Source organism: Cornus florida, unplaced genomic scaffold, assembly GCF_030987335.1.
Source record: "Cornus florida cultivar Cherokee Brave unplaced genomic scaffold, ASM3098733v1 CherokeeBrave_3.0.0_Hap2_Chr11, whole genome shotgun sequence".
Classification (NCBI taxonomy): Eukaryota; Viridiplantae; Streptophyta; class Magnoliopsida; order Cornales; family Cornaceae; genus Cornus; species Cornus florida.
In genome coordinates this window covers 138,770,005-138,781,847 of record NW_026775581.1, presented here as the reverse complement: position 1 = coordinate 138,781,847, position 11,843 = coordinate 138,770,005, and the positions used below count along the sequence as shown (strand labels likewise).

At 32.5% G+C, this 11,843-nt stretch overlaps 1 protein-coding gene across 2 annotated transcripts in view; it reads left to right on the top strand.

Annotated features, from left to right (window-relative positions):
- Positions 1-6,301: 6,301 nt before the first annotated feature.
- Positions 6,302-11,843, top strand: part of LOC132287205 (AUGMIN subunit 6-like) — a 43,706-nt gene continuing 38,164 nt past the window's right edge. For both annotated transcript variants that reach the window (XM_059789744.1, XM_059789743.1), the window contains exons 1-4: positions 6,302-6,629; positions 6,748-6,804; positions 6,912-7,006; positions 10,327-10,477. In XM_059789744.1, the coding sequence (XP_059645727.1) occupies positions 6,414-6,629; positions 6,748-6,804; positions 6,912-7,006; positions 10,327-10,477 (519 nt within the window). In that variant the 5' untranslated portion in view covers positions 6,302-6,413. The remainder of the gene's footprint in view (positions 6,630-6,747; positions 6,805-6,911; positions 7,007-10,326; positions 10,478-11,843) is intronic.

The following is an 11,843-nucleotide window of genomic DNA, read 5'->3' as shown; positions in this document are numbered from 1 at the left end:
AATGGTGGCAGTGGATGGTGGTGGAGTTGGAAAGCGGTAGTGGTGTATGTGGTGGTGTTGGAAGGCGGTGGTGGTGGCAATGATGGAAAGTGGCAATGGTGTTGATGGAAGGCAGTGGCAGTAATGTGGTGGTAGTGGAAGCCAATGAAGGTAATTGTGGTGGTGGTGTAAGGCAGTGGAAGGTGGTGGTGGTGGTAGGTGACGGTGGTGGTGACAGTGGTGGTGGTGGAAGGCAGTGGCGGTGATAAAAAGTGATGGAAGGCGATGGTGGTAGAAGGCGGTGGCGATGGTGGTGGAAGGCAGTGGCGATAGTGGAAGGCGATTGCGATGATGTGTTGGAAAATATATATGTTTCATATGACATTTAAGATATAACTAACATTATACTAATATGTCATGACATAATTAATAATATGTTAAAAAAATAATTAATTAAATATGCAATTCGATATTTAATTAAACATGCAAATCAAAAGTAATAAAATAATAAATAATAAATAAATAAAGAACCTGGACCGCGACTAGTATTGGATACTATGTCCTTAAGATAATTTACACCACGCATGGTGCTGAGGGACTTTGTGGCACTTATCTCTCAGGATACAAAGGTTTACATCCACTAGTAGCAGCACTACAAACTCGTGGATACAACAAATCTTCTTTGTATAATACTCTCTCTAACTCAAAAATGTATATATACTATATAAATGTTGAATTGAATGCAATCTAAACCAAATGGCCTGGACCAATTTTAATATGGCTCGATTAAATTGGATTAGGGTATAAGTGGCTCGGACCACTTGACCTATGGTTTGAATCCACTTGGGTTGAGTCCAAGTCTAGCGAGGGAGAGAGAAAAAAATGAATTAAACGAATTGTAAATGACAGCCCAATGGGGTACTTTTAGAAATAGAAGTGTCTTTTTGGATTAGGTGTGTTTCTTCATCACTGAACACAACCATTTAAATGTGTCTCTTCATCACTAGATACAACCATTTATATGTGTCTTTTCATTACTGGATATAACCATTTATATGTCTCTTCGATTGTACCTTTTCAACCAACACCCATTCACGCATGTATTGTAATTCAATGTATTTTTATAGTTTATTAACCGTTTCTAACCAATCCTTAACCATATTAAACATTAAGAATACGGTAAAGAATCAGTAGAGGTTATGTTAAATTACCTGAATTTTGGACTTTGCATGCAACCTTTACATTAAGATATTCACGTTGTAGTCTAACATGATACATATAGGCACGTACCCAACTATAAATTAGTTACATTCGAGTTTCATCCACACTTGTAATACTGGTTTTCATAACTAGTTTCCAACATGGCGATGGAAGGCGGTAGCAGTAGTGATGGAAGGTGGTGGTAGTGATGGAAGGCGATGGTAGTGAAAGGCAGAATTGGTTGTGGTGGAAAGTAGTGATGGTTTTTGGACTTGGAACACGAGAGTGTTTTTGAAAAGTTGGTTTTTTTAAAAAAACTACTTTTGAATGGAATGACCATTCCATAGGTTTAGTTGTGGAATAGATTTCCATTCCAATAGAATGGCCATTCCAATTTTAAATTTCATACTAAACAAAAGAATAGTTAGAATGAGCACTCTATTCAATTCCAGCGCACCAAATGCAGCACTATAAACGAAACAAAAGCTACATTTGAATAAAAAGTGATTTTCTTCAAGTTTTTCTTTTTCCTACTAACCAAACATCTAACAAATTTTAAAATTTTTTATTTTTATTTTTTTTCCTTTATAGCTAGTTTATGCTGACCAAACGAATCCATATAGAAATTTTGAAATACATAAATTGAGTATTGTTATTCTAAAATCTCTTAAAATAATAAGATCAAACTTGAAATACAAGTTGGTTTATTTTATCCAATTATAACTCTTACCTGTAATCCTCTGTGGACTCCTTGAAACGTGACAGACACTTTAAATACAAGTAGCAACCAAAACTGAACTATATAGACAGAAACTTGAAAGAGAAGTAGCAACCAAAAACAAAAATTTTCATTGAGCTGTAACGAATTATAATGCCTTTTGGACTTTTAGAAGTGAAGGAATCAAAACAGAGCCTATGGCTAAAACTCAATGTTTCTCGCGAAGATACTACTGCAACAAGGCAATTTCAACCTCCAAAATCTGGCCAACACAAACTGTTTAACTGTGGTATTTCTAAATTTTTATTCTATACTATTTAAGTATAATACTATTGATTTTACCTTTGCAATCTTATAAAATTTGATGGAATAAGTTTCTTCCAATTTAGGATTTTTGAATTAGTATGATTTTATTGATTTTACGTTCACTATTATTTATTTTATTTATTTTTCATTATGGAATTTGATGGAATATATTTCATTCATTTAGGGTTTTTGATTAAGTTAATTTTTTATTTTTTCAATTCATTCTTATATTCTATTTGAGTATGATTTTATTTTATTTTTCTTTTGAAATTTGATGGTATAGGTTTCATCCAAATTAGGATTTTTGAATTATATTGGAGTATGATGCTATTGATTTTACCTTCACTGTTATTATTTTTTATTTTTTTCTGGTGGGATTTGATGGAATAGGTTTCATCCAATTTAGGATTTTTGATTAAGTTCATTTTATAAAAAAAAATCTTTTGAATTATATTTGAGTATGATGCTATTGATTTTACCTTTACTGTTATTATTTTTTATTTTTTCTTGTGGGATTTGATGGAATAGGTTTCATCCAATTTAGGGTTTTTGATTAAGTTCATTTTATAAAAAAAATCTTTCTTTTGTGAATGATTCTATTGATTTTTACATTTTTTTTTTGTTTTTTTATTATTATTTTTTCCCTTTTAAAATTTGATGTAATTTAATTTGTCTAATTCATAATTTTTGAATTTTTTTAATATGATTCGTTTGTCGTTATTTTTATTTTATCTTAGGTGGTTACCTATCATATTCTCTTTCTAAGAGTGTGTAATTATAGAGTTCTAGTTTTAATTTTTATTATCTTTTATGTAATTAACTTCTAATACACGTTTCATCTTACTCAACAAATTAGTTGAATAAATTTAAGCAGGCGTTCCAACAAATAAATGGGGACTTGTTTGAATTGCCAAGTGATGAACTGTCGCAGCAATTGTAGCATACCAATCAAGTACTGTTGATACAAATCTAAAATGAGAAATGGTACCCAGGGTGTATATTTACAACATTACCATGAATAAATAAATATATTAACGTCATGTAAATTAGCGGGCCAGCTTTAGAGCATCTCCAATATATTCTTCAAGATTGAACTTTTTAAATTTGTCGTATTAGCATTTTGAGAGTATTGGCATTTTGACAGGAACACGTCAATATTTTAGCGAATGCATCATAATGAAAGCTCTTAAAAAAAATAATGTTTTAATAATTTTATTTTTATATTTTTAATAGAATATTTAATAATATATATATTTTTGTGTAATATGATCTCTCTATTTTTTTATGCAATAGAAAACGTTTAATTTATGTTATATTTATTTTTAAAAAATAAAAATTATTTTTCTTGGGCTAGTAGAGTCGTTAAGGCACTGTTTGTATTAGTCAAATTGTGTCTTAACGATTAGTTTACGCCATGGTTCTTAGTTACAGTTGCACGGTGTAACAGATTCAAACAAAATCAATATAAATTGGTATGAACTTGAAAAATGGTCGCATATCAGACACATGTATTAATGCAAAGCCATGTAAATTAGCGGGCCAACTTTAGAGCTCCTCCAGTATATTCTTCAAGATTGAACTCTTTAAATTTGCGGTATGAGCATTTTTAGAGTACCACGTCAACTTTTTAGATTTTTTAAATTTTGGTTATCAAATGTATCACAATGGAAGCTCTTTGAAAAAATAATGTTTTAATAATTTTTATTTTTATATTTTTAATAGAATATTTAATAATATATATATATTTTTATGTAATATAATCTCTCTATTTTTTTTTTTTTTTTATGTAATAGAAAACGTTTAATTTATGTTATATTTATTTTAAAAAAATCAAAATTATCTTTCTTGGCCCAGTAGAGTCGTTAAGGCACTGTTTGTGTTAGCCAAACTGTGCCTTAACGATTAGTTTGCGCCATGGTTCACAGCCACGATTACGAGGTGTAACGGATTCGGAAAAAATTAGTATAAACTGACCAATACGGATAATGTATTGGACTTGAAAAAGGATCGTGTATCGAACTATACGACTAACTATGGTTTCGGCAGAAAATATATATATATATATATATATTGATTTTGTACATTTTTTTGTCCAAAAAAGCAGTTTGTCAACCAAACAGTGCCTTAATGACTCTTAATTTCAGTATTATACAGGAAAAAAAAAATTCCAAAAACTAATTTTTACCTAATATTTGCCACAAACAGACCCTTAGAGTCGTTGCACAGTTCACAGTGCTTTTGGGCCAGCATGTGTAGACCCGCAATCACTGGCTGGATCACCTGATATGACGACCTATTTCAAGATTCAAAATTTGGGCCCACATTTTTGGAAGCCCATTGAAGGCCCGCCAAAATGAAGCTTGGGGTCTCGGAAATCCATTTCGGATGAGCGCAATTAACTTGCTCTTGTACAACGTCATGTTGACAATAATGAAGAATGTGGGTCATAGTTATTTAGATAATAGTATTCCCAGCTTGGTCATGATAAATGGCCCATTTGAATAATATCCTTTTTGATCAATCATGATTCTATTTGAAGGTAGGCATCCGAGTTAAGCAAGTTCAGATGATAGGATGAAAGTCACCAGCATTTCAAGCAACATCGTGCTTGGTCTATATTTAGAATCTTAACTCTCTCCTTTATTAGTTTCGTCATTCTCGTTTTCTTTTACGATCTATGGAACAATATTGTTATAAACTTCTATTTATATCTTATTGCATTTGCGTGTGAAAATTTATGACATCTCATTATAACGAAAAATTATACGTCGCAACTAACCAATGGATGCAAGTTATGCATTAGAAGTGAATATATTCTTCTAGTATATAGTTTGCATCTACTAGTTATACGTGTGATATCATGTGAACCATGTGATATGTAATTTATTGTTTTGTGATATGAAAATATTTACCCACTCTAAATTAATATATATATATATATATATATTTAAGAAAGTGTATCATCAGATAATACAAAATTATCAAATTAACCACAAATTGAATCGTTTGTTAAAACTGAATGTTAAATGTTTAAATTTTAAGTGCAAATCAAAAATTGAAAATTTCTATGATATTCTAAAAATTTCGAGTATTATGTATGAAGTGATTAGTGAATACTTTAAAACTTATACCATTTCAGGTGGCATTCTAAATCTATTTTTAATCTCTTATTGACAATCATGTTACTTTACACACTCAACTCAATAAACACTTTTTATGTAAACTATGGTGTTCTTTGATAATACAATTTATCACTTAATTCTTAAATAGTTAATATATATATATTTTTTTTCACCCTTAAATAGTTATTAACTATTTAAGCTATTATAGTTAATAATTAAGTGTATTTGATAATACAATTTGAATATCATTAAAAATAATAAGCACATTTAAATTAAGGTAAAATTTTAAGTGACATTACTAATTTTAAAACATATTTATTTTTTAATTACTACATATAATCCAAGTCACAATTTTTCTCAAAAAAATGTCGTTCTTAAGCTTTGAACGCGCTCTCACGCTTCTTAGCTTATGACTTAAAAATATACTGCTCTTACACTCTTGCTCTCAAATTCGCTTTACGTGACTTAGCTTATAACTTCAACACTTAAAATTCAACAATAAAAATGTCGCTCAATTTTATGAAGCACATATATATATATATATATATATCAACTTGCTATTTTACTGGAAGGAGAACAGAAGAGTAAACAGTTGCATGCTTTGTAATTAAATAATGTAATGATTTCTTATCTCTTCGCCGTTTTTCATCTCCAAACGCGCCCTTGCGTAAACCTCCAAACTTTCCGATCAATAGTTGGCCGGCAGCAGGAAAAAGTACTACGAAGTTCACTGGCGCACGTTAGCGGCAACCCCCTCTTTGTATTTCAAATTATGCAACCGGCTCAAACGTGACTTATTCATCCCTCCGGTAGGACCCACCGCCACCCCGACAAAACCAAAATTATAAAAAATACCCTTTTGATCCCAAAAAGTTCCTCTCACACCCATACCCGAGGTCGCTTTTCCAATTGAGTTATATTATAGGGACTCGTGTTTAAAAATCAAACAGAACTTTTCAAGAAAATTAAAACTAAAAACAAACCAGAAACACACACAGACGGAAATGGAAGAAGTAAATTGTATCTATACAGAAAGAGAAACAAAAGAGAAAATCTAGAGCTAGAAAGGAAGGTAGCGAGAGAGAGTGATGACAATGGACAGGGAGAAGGAGAGGGAATTAGAGCTCGAAAGTGCAATGTACACCAACTGCTTGTTATTAGGGCTTGATCCGTCGATCATCGGAATCGGAGCCAACAGCGGTGCTCCTCGGGTTGGACTTTTTCGTCACTCAAACCCTAAATTAGGCGAACAGCTTCTATACTTCATCTTATCTTCTCTAAGAGGCCCAATTCAATCCGCAAAAGTACTCTCCCTCTCTCTCTCTCTCTAAATGTGTAGTATGCACATGTATTTATATTTCGATTAAGTCTCGCCATCTTTGGATCTGTTCTTTTTCGTTCTCTAACATTGGGATATTTCAGGATTTCGATAAGGTTTGGCCAATTTTTGATTCTGCGCAATCACGCGACTTTCGGAAGGTAATTTTATGCAATTTCCATTAATTCGTGAATACTGTTCTGAGATTTTCTGCAGATTCATTGCTGTTTCTGTTGATTGATTTAATTTATAGTTTTTTCTTAATTAGGTTGTGCAAAGTATTATAAGTGAGCTCGAATCGCAAGGGACTTTACCGAGGAGCAATGCTAGGGTTTCGTCCCTTGCTACATGTTGCGGACCAAGGTTGGTTGGTGAAACAGTTCATATTAATGCTTGAATTAGTTCAAAATTACTCTTAGTGTTATTGTTTCTCCTTAGTCGTTGCAACTTGCCACCATTTTTTGAGCCTTTATTTGATACATTATGAGTTGTTGCCTATCATGTTGACATGATTTGAGTTTTGTTACTGTAATCAGCACTAAGACTTGTTTTGTGGATTTATGTTGGTGATTTGATTAATTTTAAATTGAGGTATATAGGAGTAAAATGCATGAGGCATCTTATGAATGAAGCTAATTTAATATTTTGAACAAGCTAGTGTTGGTTCTCTTGACATTTCAAATAATTCGAAAAGGGCAGAATGAATGATACAATCCTCCTGTCAAGTTGAATACTAGATATTAGCGAAAATGATGTTTTGTGCCATGCGTTTCCTTATACTGTGTAGTTCCGCTAACATAAAAAATACTTCCAGTTAGCATAATGCATGCCGATTTAGTTCATTTTACATTTTCCATACATTAATTGTTAACTACACCATTAGCCATTAAGACAAGACAGAATACTAGATTGATGAAAAAATAAAACTTAGAATTTAGAGACTGGTGGATTGAAGTTCTTATAGGTGATTTAGGATGGCTTTATAAAACTTAGAATTGTGCTACCTATTATTAGTTTTGTGGTAAGCAAAAGGTTATGTAAACTATGGATTTGGGTCGAAAACTTGAAATGGTACAGAGAAGTTTTTAGGCTTTACAGAGGAACAAGATTGGAAATTCAGGAATTTTCGGATGACAAGGATTTTGGGTTTGGAGCACAAACTTAACTGACAAAATATAAGGTAAAGGCTCGGAGACGACTGGGGTTAGCAGGCTACAGTTTTGGGAATGAAATATGGGTTGTTTTGTTTATTTTAAATCTTTTAAAGAGCAGGAAATTGAAGTAAGAAGAAGAAAAGAGAAGTATTTTGGAAATCTCACTTAACATTCCTTACGATTGCCTCCTAAAGTCAGGTTGCATACTTGCATCACAAACTGTACAAACTCGAATTCCCAACACTCAGCACTATTCTTTAAATTAAGTGGATAATACATAGTCCATATTCCATATTTATAGTTGCTAGACTCATATAAGGATTAGACTACATAGGGAATTTTAAAGTTTCAAATAAATTAAGCCTAAAATAAACACATATAAAGACCTATTAGCATAACTTGATCCCTAATAAGACTTGAATTACCACTTTAGCCCATGTCCAGCAATATAGAAATTATTAGATGCTTCCAGTGGCGAGGCCAAATATTTACTTAAGTGCGGGCGAATTTGAACAATAATAAAATAATATTTTTCTTTTTGTACCAAAAGGATTAATAATAAAACTTATATTTTGGCCCATAATATTTCCATTCAATAAAATTGTACACGGAAAGTTTTAATGATTTAAAAGTATCGCAAGGTAATATCGTAATCAATGCCATTAAATCGAGCAATTATTGACGATAAGTCGTTAACAAAATTCAATTACTTTTTTTGTTTTCCCCCTTTTCCCCCCAAAATGAAATTTTTATTTGAAACAACAATATTGGGTGAAAAGAGAGAACTTGGGTCTTGCATACCGACTTAAGGTCAAGAGATTGACTGTTAAAAAGACTTCTATATTTGTTCAACTTCATGCTTTTGCCTTAGAGAGAGATTGAGAGAGTAAAAGGGTGATAAATGATTAAAATAGAAAAAAAATGAACTTGGTGTTGGTCATGAGTTTTAGGAAAGAAAAAATAAAGACTAAGAAGAGATTGAGAATCCTCAAGAGTAAACTCTTATTTTATTTTTATTTTTAGAGGGGGCATGTTTAAATACAGATTAATTAAGATTTTGAATTTAACCCAAAACTTGATTGCACAAGGTCCAAAAGCCTTTAAGTTTCTGATTTAGTCTTTTTATTGTCTTCATCCTCTCCATCGATCAATATTCCTCAGAAATGATCACTCTACTTGAAATAAAAATGATTTGCAAATTCGATTCAATAGGATTAAATTAAATGGCTGAACTAAGTGTAGGGACTAGAGAGAAAAATGAACTGCTATGTTGGACTTTGAATATAGAGAAAGGCAGTACTGTTATCTATCTAAGAGTTTGTAAATTTTGCCTCAAGTGATATGATTTACCGAATCAAAGAAGTTTCTTCCCGATTCCATCTCTTCTTCCATCCTAGAAGAATCATAGCCATCTAGTATTCAGGTACTCAAAACTTGGGAAGGCGCAAGTCACAAGTGAGATGGGCGAAACTATCTCTATGTAGAGCCCAATCAGGCGGGCATAATAATGGGTGGCCATCTCTCAACTGAGAACATAATAATAGTAGCCCTACAGGCCTACAGTCAGGGAAAATGCTGAGTATGAGAACAATGGTTGGCAAAATTGTATCGAACTAATACGGGGAACTAATAATTGTGTTCTGGTTTTCTACATTGTAGAATAGACTTGGAGAATGATGAAGAAGGGTAGACTATTCAAGATCTAGAGTTGAAAAATGACTGCGGCTTCTAATCAAATAGGGCTGCAAGGTTCTAATGTGTACAGTAAGAAAAGGGACTACATGGTGCAAAGATACCTATGGAAGCATTATTACCAGGGAGTTAATGATGTTATATCGCAAAAAATGTATTCATAGAAACCCTACTAGTAATCTTCCCAAAATTTGATCTTGGAACCCGAGCCTGCATCATTTATCACCTGCACAGTCTAAGGGTTAGTATGTTCAATTACTGTATATATGGCCTTTTCTGTCCTCAAGGAGGAAGTTTTATTGGTCACCAAGGATTATTATAATTTCTTTCCTCAAATTTTATTTTTTATTTTTCTTATGTTTGAAGTTAATCCACAAACTTTCGCTCTGGTTGCCAGTACATTTATAAGGCTTTATATTTATTTCTAACCTGGTTGTTGTGCTTAGGATACAGTATTCTATTTCATAAGAATGGGTTTAAGCATGTACCAGAATAGCGACGGAAAGGGAACTGCTCATACATAAGCCATAAGATCTTCACCATATTCATAGAATTCCTGGTCACTTCACAGTTTTGTCATTAGATCAATTGCTGTTTTCATTTACAATCATATTTTGCAGCTGGCATGCAAACACACACAAAATGTAGTCGCAGTTTTGTTTTTGTCTATTTTATGCATATATATGTATATATATATTTTTGGTTGAAATAGATTTCTGATAAGTAGTTTTCATTGAAATACTTCTGGATTGCAACTTTAAATTTTTCTCAGCATTCACATGAGGGTCATTGTGAACATAATTGAACTCGGTAATAAGCTTCATATCTTAACTGCAGATTTGTTGAACTTTTGTGGCAACTTTCTTTGCATGCTTTGCGAGAGGTTCATAGACGAACTTTTGCAGCTGATGTAGCTTCTAACCCGCTGCCTGCTTCATTGACAGATGTAGCTTTCTCGCATGCGGCTGCCCTACTTCCTATAACAAAGGTAATTCTGATTTTGTTATTATTATTATTATTATTATTTGATCTCTTTCATCTATGTAACAAGGATAGGAATGTGCTTCCATTTTAGTTATTGATAAGAGTTGTCTTACCACACAATGACATTTAAATAAACTGAATTTAATAAACTCATGGTAGGTCAGGTAGAGTTAGTTTTTGAACTGATAGGAGGTGTTTACCATGTGTTATATAAAGGTAACACTGTGAGTGTTCTTTTAGTATCCTTGTCAGTTAGGTTTTACCATTTAATGAACTATTTTGAAACAGTCTCTTGTTCTGTTTCTGTTGATCTCTAACCTAAGGGGTGTCTTGATAAACATGAGGGAAAAAAAATAGAGGGATATCATTAGTTATGAGAGGGAAGAAAGGAAAGGAGAGGATAGTGTTAACATCTCTAGGTGTTTGGATAACATAGGAAGGAAAGAAGGAAAGGATAATAGAAACACTTCATTGTGTTTGGGAAAGATACTGGAGAGAAAAGAAAGGAAATGATTGTTATATTTTTTGTGAGTGGTAGGAGTAAAATAGGAATTCACTTGTTATAAAAAAGGGGACAAACTTATCAAAAAAAGAAAAAAGAAAAAAAAGGGACAAAACGAGTGATCACCAACTCTCCCATCCTTTTCCCCCACTTCCATTCATTTCTGCAAGGATAGGAAATAACTGTTTAAGGGGATAATCTATAATTTCTTTTCCCTCAGTTTTAAATTACACGTTACTTAAGCTATCCCTCCTCTTCCTTTCCTTTCCTTTTATTTTCTTTTCTTTTCTCAAAACGAGTGGTCACTAACTCTCCCATCCTTTTCTCCCACTTCCATTCATTTTTGCAAGTATAGAAAATAACTGTTTAACGGTATAAGCTATAATTTCTTTTCGCTCAGTTTTAAATTAAACGGATTGAAGCTATCCCTCCTTTTCCTTTTCTTTTATTTTCTTCCAATTCCTTCCATCCAAAGGCATTGTAAGTGTTCGAGTAAGATGATCAACAAGTGATTATAGTGGTTTCCCCCACACCTGTTCTATGTGTCTATCTAATTTTACTTCTAGAGAGCATGAACTGTTTGCATGTTTAGGCATTTAGCCTGCTAACCACTAGTCACTATGTATGAAGTGAATTGCATTGTTGATTAAATATTGTTTTAAAGTAAAGATTTGATTTACCTAGGCAACTCTTGCAATTGGAAAAAAATTGTTCATAAATATTGGTTTTCGCTTCTGCCTCTAAAGTCTGCATGTCACTCTATGCTGTCCCAGTGAATTGTTCCAGATAAAAATTTTAAATTTGTCTTCTATCGCATGACACTAATATATTTGTTTGCTGTAATGCTTGTATCTTCCCTTTTAGCACG